Here is a 20,739-nt window from a genome sequence, read left to right on the forward strand (position 1 = left end):
GGCGCCCAGGTACTGCGCGCGTCGCTGTGTCTGCGCATGTGTGCTGGGGCACAGGTCAGGGTGCCATGCAGTCTGTCTTAAAGAAATTAACAGCTCCCTCCTCCAAAGCTAGAGGACAAGAACCCCACAGCCTGAGCAACACGGGGCTTTGCAGTGACTCCCCAAATGGCTCTGCAGCTTAAAAAACTCCGAAACATAAACTCATCAAGTAGGGTGAAGAATGAGATGACGCCCGGCTTGCTAAATAGTGCTGTTTATTAAGGCTTGTCTTCTCCCAGAGCAGAGTCGTGTCGTCCGGGACTCCACTCAGAGAGAGAAGTGACACGCTCTAAATACAAGTCTAATGACACAGCTGAACGTTAACTCAGAGGGTCTTTTGGAGCAAGGAGTTCTCGCAAAGCGTCTGCTCTCTAGACAGTAAGGGTCCTCTACAAACAAGGGCACGTGCAGATTCGGGCGCTGGAGCGTCAGGCATGAGCACCATTTTCATGCTTAAACTCGAACTCCAGCTGGTGGCGAGTTCAACGGTCCCTCATTCCACAAAACATGACAGCAAATTCATTTTCTAAAAAAGTTTTGTTTTTATCCATTCAACAGGAAAAAAAATTAGACGCACATGGTGAAATTTACAGCCAGCAGCATCATCCATCACACTGTCCGTACCATCAGGTCCCACACTTAAAGCTCAGCAGTACTGGTATAAAGACTTAAGAGCGTCCGGATTCTTACGGAAAGGGTACAAGTTAAAAAGATCTGCAGACAACCAACGAACGCCTGAACCTGAACCAGACCTCCACACACCACGCCCTGGCCCGACCGGGCAGCAGGGCAGTGGCGGGGAACAGGCGGCTGCTCAGTGGGCCGCAGATCTGGAAGGAAAGACTTTCCAAAAAAAGAAAACATGTCTGCCACATGTGAAAAATTAAAAGTTATCTTTCTGTCTAGTAGAAAAATCAAGTGGGTAAATTAGCACTTTAGACTGATAAAAGATAATAAAATGATGAATCAGAATGAACAAGATAATCATTGACCTTTTCAGTATTTTCAGGAGATTTTATCAGAAGACTCTCAGTGACAAAGTGACTCACGGTTTTTATGTTTGCTATGAAGCAGTAATGGGATGAGAAATATGAGGTCTCATAGAGCAGTATCAAATGGCTGTGAATTTAAGAACATAATTTCTGCCAAAATAGATGCTTCATGTGTTTTTAAGAATACTTGTATTTCACATTAGATTGCTCTCATTGATAAGCTGACAAAAAAAATACTCCTTTATTAGTGGCTTCTACAAGATTAGAATACATAGAAAAGTACAAATAAATGCCAGTTCATTTGGGCAAAAATAAACGACAGGAAAGGCAAAGATGCAACACTCAACCCCGCACGGACGACACGCTGGAGCTGACCAAGCACACACATTTTAAACGGTTTTCCGAGTCACATGTTAGAACACGTAGGAAACTGGTTCTCCTTATTGTTTGCTTCGATTCTGCCGTTCCTGCAAAAAGACAAGACCAGAGTTGAACACACTGAGTAACCAAGCCACACGGCTGAATCCCTCCCAAAAGTGAGGTCCGAGGCTGCCCGGCGGCTGCTCCTGCACATCTGGAGGCGGGACCCTGCTTGGCGCCCGAGCCGCACCGGCACGCAACTCTGAGCTGCGCTGGGGCCGGGTCCCACAGACGGGGGCTGTGTGGTGGCCACCCACACTAGGTATGGCAAGCTCCCCCCCCCTCTACTAGGAGAAGAGCACCAACCACCAGTCACATGGGCCACCGTCTGCTGGGAGACCTCACTTCCCACAGCTGTCTTTCCCTCATGTGCCACTCATTCCACATGGAGAGACACTTAGCAATGTGAAATCCTCTGCACTCGGGGCGAGGGGCAGGCATGCACCAGGCTCTCAAGCAGGCCAGTGAGACGGAAGCTGCTGCTTCTGTATTTTATCTCATTTAAACTTCGCAGTGGCTCAAAGGACACCAATATCCTTCCAACTGACTATCAAGGTGCTGTGTCACATGGCAGGAGCCGCCATGTGGGCCTGTCGAGTTCAGGCCCTTCCCACTCCCCAGCACACTCCCCACAGCAAGGAGAAGACCATCTGCCCCCAACCCCACGACTAGGCTGGCTCAAGGCCGAGCTCCCCTGGCCAGGTTTGCTGCCCACTCCCAGAAGAGAACCATCTTTTCCAGAGCATGCGTGACGCACAAGCTCGAGACTTACACCCAAATCTTTCGCAGCCTTTGCCTTCCTGATGGGAAGGGTCTAAAAGCCCCCTCCCTCAGTCTCCTTACAAGGCAGCATCTGAAGATGAGAATGTGTAATCCAAGGAGCACATGCTGTACCAACTGGCTAGAGAGGCGTCCCGGGCCCAGTGTGGTGGTGTGCACCTGTAACCCCAGCTACTTGGGAGGCTGAGGCGAAAGGATCACTTGAGCCCATGTTTTGGCTAGAGTAAGCTATTATCTGCCCTGCACTCCAGCCTGGGTGACAGAGAGAGAGAGAGAGAGACCCTATCTCAAAATAAAAATAAAAAGATAGATCCGAGGCACATTCAACTTTATCTGGCCCCCTTATCTATCAAAATGCAAACCAATAAAGAAAACCAGTGGACAGGGGACCCATTTAATCCTCTTTTGCTAAAAATGGACTGAATGTGTCTTCAGGTTAATAACAAACTTTGCTGGGCACTGGAATGAACATCAGCCTCCTCCACTGTGGCTGCTCTCAAAAGCGGCTCTGGTGCTCTCTGTCCCGAGAAGGCGCCGAAGCACTTGGATTCAGCAGCTGGGCGGGCACCGGTCCTGAGAATCAGCACCTCCTTCCTCCTCTCAAACGTAAAACTGGAGAAAATTAAGAACTCTGTATTTTGCATTCTTTAAAAAATTCTGTTAAAAAAAATAAATCTCTTCACAAGCTGGGCATGGTGGCTCACACTTGTAATCCTAGCACTCTGGGAGGCCAACGCGGGGGGATTGCCTGAGCTCAGGAGTTCGAGACCAACCTGGGCAACACGGTAAAACCCCACCTCCACTAAGAATACAAAAAAATTAGCCAGGCATGGCGGTGGGCACCTGCAACCCCAGCCACTCTGAAGGCTGAGGCAAAAGAATTGCTTGAACCTGGGAGGCAGAGGTTGCAGTGCGCTGAGATTGTGCCACTTCACTCCAGCCTGGGGGACAGAGCAAACCCGTCTCCAAAAAATATACTTAACAAGAGGTATGTATTGCTGTTCCCAAAAAACAAAATGCCTATCTCTTGAATTCAAATAGTGATGTTAAAGCCATTTACAGGGAAACTCCCCAGTTCCCTGCCTCCCTTCAGCCCTTACAGACAAGTTCACTGTGTGCTCTTTAAAATACTATTCCTCATGAAATTTCTCAAAGAAAGAAAAACTGACAAGTCCAGCTTGTTCTTTCGAGGAATGCTCAACAAGCATCCAGGAAATGCTCATTCCCAAGATTCTCTCTGCTCTCCACGTAGTTTCCAAAGTCACGGAGCTCCTCTACTGAGCCAGCCAGAGCTCATGCAGCGACGACCCGAGGTCGACGTGGGGTCGGGTCACAGGCACCTGCAGCCAGGTCCAGGACAGTCAGTCTGAGGAACTAGGCGATGCTCACAGTGTGGGACACTCATCACTCTCACTGTTTGAAGCCAGGAAGTGGCCGTTTATACATTTTTTTTTTTTAAACCAAAAACCGTATCAACCCAGGACTCGGTCTGACACGGCTGCCACAGAAACCGACCTGAGAAATCAGCGTGTGTCCAAATTTACAGCTGGACAGCGATCCTGCAAAACGCCAACTATACACTTTCTCAACACTCTGTTTATGTGTGAGCTTTAACGCAATGGGGCCAAACTCTAAATGATAAACAAAAGGTGGGTCTGTTCTCAGAAGTCCTGAGAGAACCCTGCGGAAACTACCCTGGGTCCACCAGCACTCGTAGTTTGATGACTGAGACTCTTCAGTACCCTCTGCTCTTCACACTGCACCACTCTTCATGGGAAACCCACGGGGGAGAAAGCATTAGACACCCAGAGTCTCAGCCCCAGGACACCGAAGACTCCAATCCTGGATGAGCCACTAGCCCAGCCCGTTAAGCATGGCATCTAGAGCACCCTGGAAGGCAGGGAGAGCCAGCACCCACGTCCAGTCTGGGGAGCTCCTCAAGAACCACGTCCGTTTCCCTACACTGCCCAATAAGCTTAAAAACCATCTGATGCCGGGCACAGTGGCTCATGCCTATAATCCCAGCACTTTGGGAAGCTGAGGTGAGAGGATCGCTTGAGCCCAGGAGTTCAAGACCAGCCTGGGCAACACAGCAAGACACTGACTCTACAAAAAAAGATACAAAAACTAGCCAGGCATGGTGGTGCACGCCTGGAGCTACTCGAGGCTGAGGCAGGAAGACTGCTTGAGCCCAGGAGGTCAAGGCTACAATAAGCTGTGACGCAGCCACTGTACTGCAGACTGGTAAACAAAAAACAAGTTATTTGAGGCTGGGCACAGTGGCTCACACCTGTAATCCCAGCACTTTGGGAGGTTGAGGTGGGTGGATCACTTGAGGTCAGGAGATTGAGACCAGCCTGGCCAACATGGTGAAATCCCATCTCCACTAAAAATACAAAAATTAGCTGGGCGTGGTGGCGGGCGCCTATAATTCCAGCTACTTGGGAGGCTGAGGCAGGAGAATCGCTTGAACCCAGGAGATGGAGGTTGCAGTGAGACAAGATTTCACCACAACACTCCCCACTGGCTAACAGAGTGAGACGCTACCTCAAAAAAAAAAAAAAAAAAAAACCTATTTGAAATTCCACCAAACATTAACAAATCAGGTTCTCATTTGTCACTCTCGATTATATGAATTAATGTTAACAGTGACCCACAAGGGCCCCAAGCTCTCCAGCTTGGCTAACAGTTTGGGGGAGGGCTACCAAGGTCCCTGCAGCGATGCTCTACCAGAAGCCCGCTGGGGCTCGACCTGCAGCAATCGAGACAGTTATCTAAGGATCAGGTTTTTACAACGCAAGTTGCAAGACACTAATTTAAGTTGCAGGACACAGTATTTAAGAAGAGAAACTGCACACACACACACCCAGCCAGCTTCCAGTTTAGCCAGCTAAGGACCTAAAGCTTCATTAGCAATTATCCCTGCAAATTGAGCAATTATTTATTTTACACCTAAAAGAACTATGTCTGTAATCGCAGCTACCTGGAAGGCTAAGAACGGCTCGAACCCTGGAGGCGGAGGTTGCAGTGAGCCGAGCATGTGCCGCTGCATTCCAGCCTGGGTGACAGGACGAGGCTCCATCTCAAAAACAAAATCAAAGCGCTAAAGCACAGAATGTCAGTGACTGGAAATAAACGACATCTTCTTCTCTTCTCACAAAAGACAGGAACCAATACTTCTCCAAAGTTCCGTAAGCCCCGGGTTGTTCAGGACTTGTGTCACGGAGACTGCTCCCTTCTACACATCCCTGACATGCCACGTGCATGCCTTTCTGCCCAAAATACATTAGGACACTCGGCGCTCACAGGTGAATAATTCCTTTCTGACCATAGACCTGAAAAAATACTGAAAACTCATCTATTATCAACTGACATTTCATGAAGGGTGTTTTTTTAAAGCAGGAGAGAATCTCAGGATAAACTCTCTCGAATAAAGGCAGCTTTATCCAGACACTGTTACCATCATTTTCCCACTGCTGGTGCCAGCGTATGGGCATCTGAGCCCTGATGAAGAGCAAACACTCCGCCCCGCCCTGCTTCATGACAGCAGATTCAAGAGTCTGGCTACAAGTCTCACAGGAAATCAGGACTGTCTCAAAAATATCCAATCAATGGATTTTTGATACAGGATCCATCCTTTGTTAGTTAAAATGTCTGGATTCCAAACCTACCCCCCACCACCACCTTCTTTCCTACCCAGACGGAGTCGGTCTGTTTCCACAGGGCTGCCTGGACCTGGGCCCACCCACCTGCGGCCAACCGGGCGCGCTCGGGAGCTGCCCATCACGGGACCCAGCTCAGACGCAGCTCGGCGGACCCGCCGCATCCGCTCGCCGCCAGGCCACCCGGTCTGAGCGCGGCACCAAGGACGCGCCCGCACGGCGGGTGCCCGCCACGGCCCGACTCACCTTGCGCACCACCTCCTCCTCCTCCTGGCGCTTCTCGTAGTGGGCAAAGTCGTCGAAGATGGAGGTCGTGTGCTTGTAGGAGCTGATGATTTTCAGCACCTGCTTGGCTTTTTCTAAGGGCACCTCCTGGGTGTCCCGGGAGTTTGTGACGGGTTTGTTGTCGTTGTTCTCCAGTCTGATGTGCCGCAGCTGGTTATTGGGCACGTCCTTGACAAAAATCCACTTGACATCAAACTTCCCCTTCCACTTGTCCTGAGACCAGACCCCAGCACTGGTGCCGTAGTCCACGGGGGACTTCATCTCGGCCACCCCACAAAAATGCCCGCTCCCGTTGACGCTGAAGAGCAGGTAGACAGGCCCCTTGCTGCTCATGCAGCGGAAGGCGCTGTCCAGGCGCTTGTTGCCGTGCTCCGTGCTGCACCAGATGGAGTACTTGATGGAGCGGTGGACGTCGTCCTCAGAGTAGCTCTTGATGATGAACGCACGCCCGCTTTTCAGATTCCAGTCAAACTCTTTAGGGTTATAGCTGTGAGCAGCCTTCAGTTTTTCAAGGACGGGGTGGGATTCGACGCCGGGGGCAGCATTAGGCTGGACACTTCCAGGAGCGTTGCTATCACTGCCGGCCCCTCCGCTCTGCCCAAATGCTGTGTTTCTGTTGCGTGGGGCGACCCAGCGGGTCTGGGGTGGCTGCTGAGGGCTCTGATACTGCGGTTGAGCCAAAGGTGGGGGCTGTGTTGGGAGAGGCGGAGCCACCTGCTGGGGCTGTGGGGCGGCCTGCGGGGAGGGCGCCTGCTGGGGGACTGGGGCCTTCGGCACAGGCCCCTTGTTGTCCCAAGTGCCAATGTCCATGTTATGCTTTATAGGTGGGGGGGGCAGCGCACCCCCCATGACGGGCCCACTCTTTGTTTTCATTTTAGGCTGTGGTTTTGCAGGCTTGCTGGCAATGGCAGCCCATGAGGTCGGCTTTGAAACCGACATGTTCACATTTGCCCCTCCATTGCCAGAAAGGACACCAGTCAGTGCCACGCTGCTGACGACAGAGCCCACCGTCTTGACAGCAGAGGAGCTGACGTCCCCAATCTTCAGGCCGACCATGCCCTGCTCCAGGCTGTTCATCCCGGGGGCCTTGCTGAGGGTGTCACTATGAAAGCCCGGCTGCCCATCCACCACCGTGCCACCCAGGGAGCTCGGGGGGTAGGTGTAGCCGCTCCCGTAGGCAGAGCTCTGGGTCTGCTGACCTTGAGACCCACTCGCCCCCCACGCCGAGAAGGCGGGGTTTTCGGGGAAGAAGTTGAACCTGTGCTGATACATGTTGCTCCCCAGGCCCCCAGGCTGCCCGAAAACAGCATCGTGCACAAAGGGATGGTCTCCGTTACTGAGCTGTCCGTAGGTGGTGAGGTATGGCATCGGAGGGTCCCCTGCAGTGGACCACGGAGCCTCATTGAGGGAGTAAGGGAATCCAATGGACGGCGGGTAATAGCTGGACAGGTAGGGGTCGCTCATTGAGGGGTAACTGTTACTCTGCAAAACAAACAGTGGCAAGTTACTTCTAAACAGGAGGAGATGCAGAAAATGCCAGCCAGCACTTCCTGCTGAAGCACAGGTAGAGGAAAAGCAAGGCGGGCAGAGCACCGGGCTACTCCTTCCTTGTCAGTGTGAGAACCGCATCCAGACAGAGAGAAGTTAATCATGAAACAAACCAGGCTGTTGTCTCGAAATATGAAACAGCATTTGCAAGGCTCTGAATTCAGGCTAAATGACTGACCTAAGCCTCTCCAGAATTAGCCAGGTAGCGGCCCCTCCCTCTACTCTTACCTAAAAAGGAATCCAGAGTTTGATGACAATGCTTAGGACAGACACGGACAGTGTCATGGGAACTGAAATGGCTTTGCGAGGCAGAGGTATTTCCATTGGCAAACCAGGATGTACAGGGCCGAGAGGCCGTCATCTCCAGAGAACAGACCCCAAGCTCAGTGATTCCTCAGCAGGCCCCCGGGCGCCACCTCTGGGCCTTGGCCCCCTCCTGGGACACTCTCCCCTCGAGACATCCTCTGAGGGTGCTTCAAAGGCCCCTTCCACACACGCCTCCTAGCAGACTCCCACGCCTCTAAGTCCAAGGGGGTTCACATTCTCATGGCTTCCTGGGCACAGAGCTGGGATCCTGGAGGAGGCCCCTGCACAGAGGGCCCTGGCTGGCTCCAGGTCCGTAGCTGACAGAAAGCATCCCAAGTGTAGGAACTCTGCCCTCCAGGTGGAGACAGCCCTCGCTTTGGGTGCCAACTCAGCTGGGCTTCCTTACTGAAAACATGTCTGTGTGGTGACTGGAACCTCGAGTGTTTTTAGTGACGGAAGCATGAGGCAAAAAGGTCTGCTAGAGAAGGTGAGTGCTTGGCCACATCACAGGGGTCTCTGAAGAGCTGCCCAGGGCACAGATTTAGGCTTTGGGTCAGCAGTTCTGGGACAGCATCTCCTTGGAGACTCAACCAAGGGTCTAGACAGAACTGGGTCCCTCCAACACTGCCTTAATATGGCTTTCGTGTGAGGGTGGGGTGTGTGTGTGTGCACGGGGGTGGGTGAGAAGGGGCCCAGCGTGAAGCAAGAAGGCTCCCGCCTGGGTGCGTCATCTGAGAGTGCCAAAAATGCTGTTCTGAAATGAAAACGGAGCAGGAAGTAAACACAGAGCTCTCCAGTCTGTGACACCCGTTTTCAGATTTTGAAATAGTTTTCCTGCTCCCTTCCCCCAAGTCTCCCAAGTAACCAGAAAGTTCCACATAAAGAGCATAGTCTGCAAAGCTCATCTCCCAACCTAGCCCATCACGTTTACCTTTCACGTTGGCATCAAAGGCCACACGCTGAAGGATAACAGCGCCTAGCCGGGGACAGCAGGTGGGAAGATATCTGAGGCAACCAGGGAGACTGTGGGATCCCAGACGACGAGAAGGGCCTGCTTCACTGGAGGGGTGACCACCGTAAGCAGCTCTCCCTGGGGGCAGCGGCCCAACACCAGCCAACATTAATGAACCAGTGACCTAGCCACCACTTCCTGCCTCCTGCTCCCATCTAGAACACCTAGGGCTTCAAGAATCGAATTTCTTTTCTCATTTTCTTCCTGTTGACTGCCCCATTTGTGAGCAGACAATTCCAGAATCTTTTTTTTTGAGTCGGAGTCTCGCTCTGTTGCCCAGGCTGGAGTGCAGTGGCGCGACCTCAGCTCACTGCAACCTCCGCCTCCCAGGTTCAAGCGATTCTCAAGCCTCCGCCTCCCGAGTAGCTGGGATTACAGAGGCACACCACCATGCCCAGCTAATTTTCGTATTTTTAGCAGAGACAGGATTTCATCATGTTGTCCAGGCTGGTCTCAAACTCCCAACCTCAGGTGATCGGCCCACCTCAGCCTCCCAAAGTGCTGGAATTACAGGCGTGAGCCACAGCACCCAGCCTCCGAATCATCTTTTAAAATGCACTAACTACTGCTTCCCTGTAACAAAAATTTGAGATTCTGGGGGTATAAGAAGACAAGTGGGACACTATCAGTGTTCCATAAACATGAGAGTAATCTGAGCTGATTACCCCTCGAGAGGATTTCCGTGATGCTGGCTCCGTTGCTGCAGCCCTCCCTGGGTGCTGCCCTGTCCAGCAGGCCCGGACAGGAGGGTGAGCGAATCAGGGGCGGTCTGTGCTGAGGACCTGCTCCTTGAGTCACTGGCTGCAGGTGCCTTTAAGGATGGCAGGGTGAAGGAGACGGTACCCCTACAGGGTAGCCAGCCCTCCTCCTTCCCATCATCTGGACACACGCTCCTCGGCAGCGCTGCCATCACAACACATCCTCCTTCCCACGCAAAAAGAGTGGACGGAAAAAACAAATCTCGATGGTCGAGCGGCATTCTAATCCACTTGGCCACAAAACCAACCAGAGGAGCCAGGCCACAGAAACAGATGCCCAGGGACACTTCTGACTTACACTTAATGCCTTAACTAAGACAGGACACCACTTAAGAACTGAGGAAACGCACATTATATCAAGCATTTAACATCCCTGAAAATCTAAGTACGAAATGGATGCACCTGGCACACAGGCCACACAGACACAAGAGCCCACAGTGAGCCATCCAGCTTCCCTCTACCCGACGTGCAGGCCCTGCATCCTAGCCTGTCCGCTCCAAACCCTTCAGGCCCAGATCACCACCATTCCCGTCCTGAACCACGGAAGAAGGCGACTCAGAATCAGCGCTGCCAGCAGCCCTAAGCCCTCCCAACGCTTTCTGTCCTCACCGGGTTACACGGCCCACACAGGCAGGCTGTCTATAGTGACCTCGGGTACTAGGGGCTCAATTTCCATTTTCACCTCAGTCTTACTGACAGCCCGTTTTCTATGACATCTGCCATCTTTCCTTCAAAATTCGGAGGGTAAAGCAGCAAGTGAATTTGTAAAGCTATGTGAAGGAAGTCACTCTGTAATGAGAAAACCTGGAAGTGCTGTCCTCTGCCTTTACGATCCACGTCAGGCTGCTGCCCCTTCAGTCCTTCCCTGCCACGTCAGTCCTTCCCTGGTAAGGGAAGCTGTCCTAGTCATGGTCCCAGTCACAGTGGTGGGAGACACCTATTCTGGTCTAAACTTACAGCAACTGACTTCAAATGTGTACTGGAAATGCACAGTGCGGGCTGCCTGTAAATCGCACGAAGCCTCCCTTCAGAGCCCCTGGCCTCCCTTTGTCTCAGGCACAGCCAGGCACGGCACGCCCCTGCTCACTCACTACCAAGTGCTGGACGCGCTGTGCTGGCCCCTAACCATCGCTTAGCGCCATGGCTCCGTCCACGTCGAGTTATGAGTATGAAAGTTTACTTCTCAGGGATATAGTTGCATTAACTGAAGTTATAAGAACAAATTCGAAGCTTGCTCTTAACACATTACTACCTCTGAGCAAACGTTATTTTGGTCCTGGTAAATGAGCAGCATAAAAGACCTTTAAAGGACAATACAGGCAAAACCATTTCATTATCCTGCTACTCGGCAGCCGCCCGGAAGACTGTTGTACACGTCCACATCCTGGGTAACTCGCTGCAGCCCCTGCGGTGAACTTAAGACCTCATGGAAGAAAGGCTAACATATTTTAGGCCAGGCAGTGGCTCAGGCCTGTAATCCCAGCACTTTGGGAGGCCGAGGTGGGTGGATCACCTGAGGTCAGGAGTTCAAGACCAGCATGGCCAACACAATGAAACCCGTCTCTACTAAAAATAAAAAAAATTACTGGGCATGGTGGCACATACCTGTAATGCCAGCCATTTGGGAGGCTGAGGCAGGAGAATCACTTGAACCTGGGAGGCGGAGGCTCTGCCACTGCACTCCAGCCGGGGCAACAACAGTGAAACGCCACCTCAAAAAAAAAAAAGAAGACTAACAAATTTTAAAGGCAAAATTGGAGTCCCCTGACAAAGAAAAATACAACTTTAGATTCTTAAGCCTCCTCCTGTGACTGACTGGAAAAAAAAGGGTAAACAAAATAGACACTTCAAATAATGAAAGAAACTTTAAATAATCAGGGAATATTATCTCCGGGTCATTCGAAAATCTAAACAGTAAAACACAAGGAAGCCCTAATTCTACAACTAAGAGCAGCTTTATATACTTACTCAGATTTAACCACATTTAAAAAAAAGACTCCCATCAGAATGACCAGAACCATTTAAGTTGAAGTTAAAATGTTTCCTTCCTGTATCAACTTTTCCGAAATGGGAAATCTGAAATTATTCAAATACTTTCAGTATTACAAACAAAAAGGTAACTTGGAATTGAAATGACCAAGAGGAGGGACGCGAGGGAGAGGCAGAAGGATTCCTTCAGAAGCCCAAGACCGACAGAGAGAAGCATTTGCTTAATTAAAAGACAAAAAACAAAACCGTAAGTTATGTGAAGGGAAAAGTATCCAGGGTTCTGCTGAGGGGTGAGGGAGTGACGCGGCTCCTGGAACCACCGGTGACCCAGGACTGGGAACGGGCCTCCCGTGACCTGTGCTTTCTCAGCAGAAGCCTCAGGAGACAGAGGAAATCTGAGGAAAATAACTGAAAAGCCCTCATTTACTTACTCGGCTGCTCATTTTTCAGATCTGTTTTCAGGGCTCAATCCTTTTGAGACGGCAATTTCAGCCCCTCAGCTGGTAGCAACAATATGCAGAGATAGCAGTTTCTGACAGAACGTCTGCATTTGTTCCAGCAACTCGCCAATAAGAAGCATGTTAAGAGCCCACTGTGCCCTTCCAGCTGTGTTTCTGGGAAGCCGCTGTGATGGCAAATGCCTGCTTAGCAGGCACTGCCACTGGGGGTTTTAAGGAAGCCCTTATTTTTAGATACTCCCCTGCTGGCCCTCGGGTCACCCTGGGCCCACCAGAGCTGCCCATACACAGCAGGAAGCCCTGTGCCAAGCATCTCCAGGCTGTTCTCAAGGAACTCGTGAATGCTCTGATAAGGAACTGCGTTCAGTGAAAAAAAACACTCCAAACCTGATGAGCAATGTCATCACTGTGTGACCCGTGTACCCACACAAACGGAGACGTGAGTGAGGACACAGTGTCCCGGTCGTCTCTGTGTGACCCGTGTACCCACACAAACGGAGACGTGAGTGAGGACACAGTGTCCCTGTCGTCTCTGTGTGACCCGTGTACCCACACAAACGGAGACGTGAGTGTGGGCACAGTGTCCCTGTCGTCTCTCTGTGTGACCCGTGTACCCACACAAACGGAGACGTGAGTGTGGGCAGTGTCCCTGTCGTCTCTCTGTGTGACCCGTGTACCCACACAAACGGAGACGTGAGTGAGGACACAGTGTCCCTGTCATCTGTGTGTGACCCGTGTACCCACACAAACGGAGACGTGAGTGTGGGCACAGTGTCCCTGCTAAACACTGAGGCTGTCACCGGCACTGCGTGCAAATGTACTGAGTATTAAGTAACTGTGACATTGGTAAGTATCTGTGTGTCTAAACGTAGAAAAGGTACGAGAAAAATCAGGTGTGGGAGCTGGAGAATGGGACGCCTGTGGAGGGCGATCCTGGCGAACGGAGCAGGCAGGACCGACGGTGCTCCTGATGAGTCAGTCAGTGTGAAGGCTGGGGCCTGACACCACGGCTGATTTCATCAACACTGTACACTCAGGCTACACTACATTTTTAAATTGTCCTTTCTTCAATAATAAACCTTAGCTTACTACAGCTTGTTTTACTTTACATAAAAACTACTTTTTTAAAAGCTTTCAGTTTTTGACTCTTTTGTAATAACAGCTTAAAACACAAATACATCATATAGCTGTACAAAAATATTTTTCGTTTTATCCTTATGCCAGAAGCTTTTTCTATTAATTTTTAACTTTTTAAACTCTTTTGTTAAAAACAAAGACACGGCCTGGCACGGTGGCTCATGCCCACAATTCCAGCACTCTGGGAGGCTGAGGCAGGACTGCTTCAGCCCAGGTAACATAGTGAGATCTCATCTCTACAAAAAAATAAAAAATGAGGCAGGAAGATCACTTGGGCTCAGGAGGTCAAGGCTGCAATGAGTCACCACTGTACTTCTGCCTGGATGCGGGAAAGACCCTGCCTTAAAAAAAAAACCACCCAGACACACACACACACAGCAGCCTAGGCCTAGAGAGGGTCAGGGTCACCCTTCCCCGTCTTCCACCTCCACATCTTGTCCCACTGGAAGGTCTTCGGGAGAGGAACACGCATGGAGCTGCCATCTCCCGTGACACCAGTGGCATCTTCTGGATTCCTCCTGAAGAACCCGCCCGAGGCTGCTTTACAGTTAATTTTGTTTTCTAGTAAGTAGGCAGAATACGCTCTTAAAAGTACAGTAAATATGTAAAGCAGTCACACTCGCCGTCCACTTCAAGTACTGCACACTGAGTGTCACTGTGCGTGTCCCGCTCTGCTGTGACCGGGGCTGCAGGCTCGGTCACAACCACTGCATCACCATAAGCACGAGTAACATGCTGCCCTACAACATTACGGTGGCTCCGACACCACCAGGCGACGGGAAGCTTTCAGCACCATCATAACCTTAGGGGACCACTATCATATACGTGGTCTGTCGTTGACTAAATCGTCATCGGCAGCACAAGTACAGGTGGCCTTGGTCATTTCTGTCAGTGAGGTCACAGCAAACACACTCAGTCCGTCCATCAGCGAGTGCGCGGGAGGTCTGAGGGGCCAGGGCATCTATTCCCAACTCAGGCATCACACAGAGACAGTGTCTTCTAAACTCTGAGCAGGAACTGCTCTGGGTCATTCACAGTCTTTCCTTTCAGAAAACAAGAGTACTGGGAAACTAGAAGTCCCTGGGCAAGCAAAGCCTCTAAAGAGAAAATCACAACAATCAGGCCCAACCCAGAGACCTTCACTCCCGGCTCCTCTGCTCTAACTCCCATTCGGGTCACGGACCGGAAGAGAGAGGCCGAGCAGTTACTGCTGCATGCGCTGCAGGGCAGCTCGGAGCGAAACTGCAGCACCAGAAGCGCGGCAAGGAGGGTGAGGCCTCCTACGGGAGGGACCGCAGCCCTGCACGGCCCGCACAAGTCAAACCAATCCAACCGGCAGGCGTCTCCTAAGACGTTCGAAACCATTCTAAGTATTACATTTTCACACAAAATTCAAGAACCACAGGGAGCCTCCAATGGGCTACTACAAACCATATCTGGATTCTTTTTTAAGCACCCAGGGTCAGGCTGGGCACCGTGGCTCATGCCTATAATCCTAGCACTTTCGGAGGCTGATGTGTGCGGACTGTTTGAGCCCAGGAGTTTGAGACCAACCTGGGCAACAGAGCAAGACTTCGTGTCTACTAAAAATTTAAAAATTAGCTGGGTGTAGTGGCACAAACCTATAGTCCCAGCTACTCGGGAGGCTGAGGTAGGAGAATCGCCTGAGCCCGCCAAGTCAAGGCTGCAGTGAGCCGTGATCGCGCCATGCACTCCAGCCTGGGCAACGGAGTGAGACGTGTCTCCAAAAAAGAAAAAAACCCAGAGCTAATGGCTATGTTCACGATCTTAACTGTGCTTATGGCTCCAGAGGTATGCCTGGGTAAATCAACAGCTATAAAACTCTACTGTATACTCTAAATATGGAGCTAAAACTCCCATTAACATAAAAATAATCTAATCCATTTTTAAAGAAATTTTCCCAAACAGCAAAAAAGCTCTGCCTTTATAAAAATATTTTTGGCTGGGCATGGTGGCTCATACCTGTAATCCTAACACTTTGGGAGACCAAAGCAGGAAGATCACTTGAGCCCAGAAGTTCTAGACCAGCCTGGGCAATATAGAGAGACCCACCCTGTGTCTACAATCAATCAGTCAATCAATCACCAGGTATGGTGGTACATGCCTGTAGTCCCAGTATTCGGGAGGCTGAGGCAAAAGGATCGCTTAAGCCCAGGAATTTGAGGCTACAGTGAGCTATGATCATGCCTGAACTCTAGCTTGGGTAACAGAGCAGGGCCCTGTTTCCAAGACACACACACACATATTTTCATGTGTACTGAAGCAACACCCTTCCCCCTTTATTGGCTAAAATTCAGTACATGATAGTATTCAAGTATTAAAATCATAAGAACAGTAGAAAACACAATATTTTAAAAAAAACAAAAACAAAAAACAGTTCATTTAACTTCACTGCCTCTATCCAAAAGCCGATCACTGAGGCCAAGTCAGTTCTGCTCAGAGGGACAGATTCTCCGAAGGCAGCAACCAAGAGACAAGAAACAAAAGCAGGGTGGGGTCGGGGCGGGGCTGCCAAGGCTCCACCCTAAAAAGGTTTCTTGGTGTCTAAGCTGCTTGATTAGCCAAGTGCAGTAGGACCGAGGAGGATGAAGGAACATTCTAAGAAGTTCTAAGACGCCTTAGAAAAGAGCAGACTAGTTTTATTCCTGCACAGAGATGAGGTAAGGCCTGGTTTTACTTTAATGGAAACATGCCCGGTGGCTAAGGTTTACTTTGAGCTCAGGAGACGGCGGTCTGGAGCACCTGCTGTGTGCTGCCCCACGAGGCCGAAGTGAGGGGCTCACAGAGGGGCAGCCCCTTGTCCAAGCTACCGGCCTGGAGGTAGGAAAGCGAGGCAGAGCCGTCTGGTTCCCGAGCGGACTCTCAACCAGACACAGCTTCTCTCAGGAGTTTTGCTGCAACAGGAGCACAGAGGAGAGAACGCAGGCCCCAGAGATTTTAACCAGGGCAATTTTAACCCCCAGAAAACATCTGCCAAGACAGTTCTGCTTGCCACAACTGGGGAAGGAGAGGGCGTTGCTAATGGCATCTAGTGGGTGGGAAGCCAGGGGGGCTGCTAAACGTCCCACAATCAACAGGACAGCCCCGAAAAGAGAATGTTCCCGTGCAAAATGTCCACCGTGCCAAGGCAGAGAGAGCCGGAATCACCGAACAGGGTAGCCATGACTCAGTGGCCCTGCTGTATCAGCTGCTGTATCAGGTACTGTCTCAGTGTGTTCTGTGCACCATCTGATGCCATCCTCCCAACAATTCCACAAATAGCTACTACTCTCTCTGTTCTGCAGAAAAGGAAATTGAGGCAAGAGAAAGCAAGCCACCCGACACAGGCCAGTCAGTGGTGGAGTTAAAACTGAAACCAACTGAAACCTGTGACCCCAGCACTTTGGAAGGCCAAGGCCAAGGTCAAGATCAGCCTGGCCAACATGGTAAAAACCGCATTTCCACTAAAAATACAAAAAACAGCCAGGTGTGATGGCAGACGCCTGTAGTCCCAGCTACTCAGGAGGCTGAGGCAGAACTGCTTGAACCTGGGAGGCAGAGGTCGAAGTGAGCCAAGACTGTTCACTGCACTCCAGCCTGGGTGACAAGAGCAAGACTCCGACTAAAATAAAAGACTGAAACCCAGGCAGCGTCTGGCTCCACAGTCCAGCCCTTAGCTGCTTTCCCAGACCACAATTCAAATCATCCAGAGCTAAAAAATAACCAGGAAGCTTCAGAAACCCACCTCCACTGTGTCAAAGGCAGGACATCACTGACCCACAAACACTGGAATCAAGCAGAAGTGTCTGCATTCCAACCCCAGCAGGATGCTACCTCCTCCACAGGGAAAATCATTTTCACCCACTCATGCCCCCAGGTCAATGGCAGGTGCATCTTTATGGGCATTTTAGCATTTCGAATACTTTAGTCTGCTTCTTCATTGTTTAGGATAATTAGAAATGAGAGTAAAGGTGTGTTACAAAACAATTAAAACCAACTTAAAAACAAATACATGCTAACAAAATAAACTCACCTGATTTGACTGTCCAGTAAGATAGGGCTCAAAGTCAGCGTCATGCACCGTATCCTTCTGATGTAAGGAACCATTTTGTACTAGAACAAAAAGTTGCAAGACATTACCCTCAAATATTAAAAGATTACTTTTAAGCATGGAAATCAAAGTTAATAAGTCCATTTCCATCTATTTCTAGTAGAAATTACGCTTTTATTTTAAAAGAGTACAGCCAGTATAGAACTGACGTTTACACAATTAGAAGGGTGATGCGAAACTTTCAATGATTCAGGCTAAATTTTAAATAAAGGCTTAACCATAATTTAGTGAGATTGACCAAATTAAGTGCGAACACACAATGCAAAGAACGCATAACGAGGGTGAAACACATGGTCTAAGAAGACCTACGTGTAGCAAACGGAAGTGGAGCCTCCCAAAGCCCAAATGCAGAATGTACGGAGAACTGAGGTTCTCAGGAGGGAAGGAGCTGCCACCGAATGACTGTTGGGAGCTGTTATCTGACTCTCCACAGTGAATCCCAAATATCTGAAGCAGGTCTCAGTCAATTTTGAAAGTTTATCTTGCCAAAGGTGAAGACACTCCCATGCCACAGCCTCAGGAGGTCCCAACGACACGTGCCCCCAAGTGGTCGGGACACAGCTTAGTGCCACCCGTTAGAGAGACAGGAGAACAGTCCATGTATTCGTAAGTGGTGTGGTCTGCAGAGGCGGGACAACCTGAAGCAGGGAGAAGGCTGCCCGGTCACAGGCAGGTAAGAGACAAGAGGCTGCATTCTTTCGAGTTCCTAGTTAGCCTTCTCAAAGGAAGCAATCAGATATGCATTTCTCCCAGTGAGCGGAGCGAGGACCGTGACTTCTGTCCTTTGTGACCAGGAACCTCCCTGGGGCCAAACCGTGAGGGAGGCACGTCACTTTTGGGGGGAGGCAGGTCTGCCCGAAGCAGTTCCCCCTTTGGCTCAGTGATCTGCGGGGCCCAAGATTTACGCTCCTTGCACTCCACTTACCTTCCCAGGGCTATTACGCTCAGCCAGAAAATGAAAGCAAAGGTGAATAAAGCGCCGGGCCTTTGCCAACCTTAAAACACGATGAGCCGCGTTTGGTTACCCCTGAGCTCGCACGCGCAACGGCTAAAAACGCGTTCCGAGCAAACGAGCGCGCCCCGGGGCCGCATTCCCGGCCAGGCCGTCGCGGGAGCCGCGAGCAGACTCGGCACGCGCCCGGCCGGAGCCGCGGACCGCCCCGGGGGGAGCAGGCGGCCCGTCCCCGCGGCCGCGTCCCCGGCCCGGCCTCCGCTCCCCCGAGGCAGACCCCCGAGCCCGCGGCGGGGGGCGCGGCCCGGATGCTCAGAGCACGGTGAGTCCGCCTCCCCGAGCCCCGTCCTCCACCTGGCGAGTCTCCCCGAACCGTCGCACAGCCTCAAGCGTTATCTCCCCGAAGCTGGCGGAAGAGAGAACGTTTCCGGTTCCAGACGCAGCTTCCGGGACCGTGCCTTCCCCGGCCTCCTCCACTCCAGCCCGCGCCGGCCGTCCCGCGGCTCCGCTCACCTTTATTCTCTTGTCCTTTCGGTCTCTGCGCCGCCGCAGGCCGGGACGTGGGGGCGCACAGCCCGGGGGGGAGGAAACGCAACGTTATTCACCGGAGACCCGGCCCCGCCGGCGGCGCGGCCACGCGCGACCCCGGCCCCGAGACCCGGCCCCGCGCCTCCACCCCGGCCCCTTAACCCGGCCGCGCTACCTGGGCGTCCACGCTGGTGGCCGACATGCTGCATGAACGGCTCGGCGCGGGGCCGGGGCGCCCGCCGGCTCGGGCCTCCCCGACAGGCCGGGCCCGTCACCCTCGCTCGCGCCGCCCCGGGCCCCGCCGCCAACTTCCCGGGCGCCGGCCGGGCGGCGGCGGCTACTGGGTGCGCGGGCCCCTGGCGAGGCGGCGGCGGTGAGCCCGGGACGCGGACGCGCCGAGGAGGCGTCGACTCCAATGGCGGCCGCACCGGCGGCGGCGGCGGCGGCGGCGGCGGATGAGCCTACGCGGCGTCAGCGCGCGCGCGCGCGCGGGGCAGGCCGGGAGCGCGGCCGGCCGCCACGCTTCGCGCCTGCGCGCTGCGGTCTCGCGGGACGGATTTTGCTCCTAGGTCGCAGTCTCGCGCGGCGGGGCGGGGAAGCCGAGAGTCGGGGAAGTCACGTGGGGCGCGTCCGGCGGCGCCGCGGGGCCTGCCGGGAAGGGGCTACCGGGTTGCTGCCCCGTGTGCGCGCCCCCGACCCGTTTCGGGCACTGGGGCCTTTGTGGTTTCCCCCAGAGTCCGAAAACTAAACGCTGTTCCGGTCGGACAGCCGGGCTACGGGTCGGTCCGAGGCCAGTCCGCCCCGCCCACCCCCCGCACGCGAACACCCGCCGGCCCGCAGCCCCTGCGTGTTCCGGGGCGCGCACCCCGGCCCTTGCCCCGGGACCTGCGGGCTCTGTTCGCTTTGCGGCCCGGCCTTCGGCCGCCGCGGAGCCCCGGGCCTGGGGGACGCAGCCCTGGGCCTGCAAGAGGCTGGCGGGCTCATCACCGAGTTTGCACATTAGATTCGCGACCCCGATTTCATCACCAGGAAGAAAGGCCCGTGCGGCGCTGCTCTGGGCCGGGCCGCGGGACCTCCGGCGTCCGTTCGGGGATGCGCAGCCCCTTCTTGGCTGCCGCCGTGCGAAGAGCGCCCAGTTCCCTTTTCCTGACCCCGCAGCGTCCCCAGCCTGGACGCCCCTCTGGTCAGGTGTTGAATTTCGCTTCCGGGAGCCAACTCCCCGCAGAGCCTTCCAGGTCCATCCTTTCCTTTCCAGCTCTGGCGGGCGTAGCATCTTCACGGGGCCTGGATCTGGGTCCCGCGCCAGGAGAAAGCCTGGACTGGGGTGTCAGGCAGGCAGACGACAAAGGGGCGTTCACAGAGTGGGCCCGGGCAGAGGCCCTAAGCAGGGGGCGCGGTGACAGCAGGGACGGCAGTGGAGTCCCAAGACGGCTCCGCGCCTGGACATCCACATCGGTGGCGCAGCAGACAGCCCCTCGCCGCCGCAGGAGGAGGTGGAAACGCCCGCCGCAGAGAGCGCTGCGGCTCGGCACGTCCAGCGCCGCTCAGCTGGCCCCTCACCAGGCCTCCCTGGGCCCTGCCTCGCCTAAAGCTGGGGAAGGCAGGCTGGGCGTGTTTCTCTGGAACAGAGCTGGGGAGGTCTGGCGCCCTGGGGCTGAATCTGGATGCACTGGGACTTCATATGCTTGGGCCGTGCGCAGCTCAGGCCAACGTGAAATCCGTGCATTTGGGGTAGATGTGAAAAAGACATGGAGATGTGTGG

At 53.0% G+C, this 20,739-nt stretch overlaps 1 protein-coding gene across 8 annotated transcripts; it reads right to left on the reverse strand.

Moving 5' to 3' along the window:
• Positions 1 to 237: 237 nt before the first annotated feature.
• On the reverse strand, positions 238 to 19,467 carry YTHDF1 (YTH N6-methyladenosine RNA binding protein F1). Of its 8 annotated transcripts, none has more exons than XM_039479489.2 (5): positions 19,153 to 19,467; positions 18,963 to 18,987; positions 17,420 to 17,499; positions 6,140 to 7,660; positions 238 to 1,498 (listed from the first exon to the last, which is right to left on the reverse strand). In XM_039479489.2, exons 1-5 carry the CDS (start codon positions 19,177 to 19,179, stop codon positions 1,472 to 1,474), a joined length of 1,680 nt encoding a protein of 559 aa, XP_039335423.1. In that variant the 5' UTR covers positions 19,180 to 19,467; the 3' UTR covers positions 238 to 1,471. The 8 variants fall into 8 exon arrangements, with proteins under 8 accessions (XP_039335423.1, XP_074262862.1, XP_074262863.1 ...); XM_074406761.1 differs by lacking the exons at positions 18,963 to 18,987; positions 19,153 to 19,467 and adding exons at positions 17,807 to 18,299; positions 18,804 to 18,956; XM_074406762.1 differs by lacking the exons at positions 18,963 to 18,987; positions 19,153 to 19,467 and adding exons at positions 17,807 to 18,299; positions 18,423 to 18,797.
• Between the last annotated feature and the right edge of the window lie 1,272 nt (positions 19,468 to 20,739).

Source organism: Saimiri boliviensis, chromosome 9, assembly GCF_048565385.1.
Source record: "Saimiri boliviensis isolate mSaiBol1 chromosome 9, mSaiBol1.pri, whole genome shotgun sequence".
NCBI classification, from domain to species: Eukaryota; Metazoa; Chordata; class Mammalia; order Primates; family Cebidae; genus Saimiri; species Saimiri boliviensis.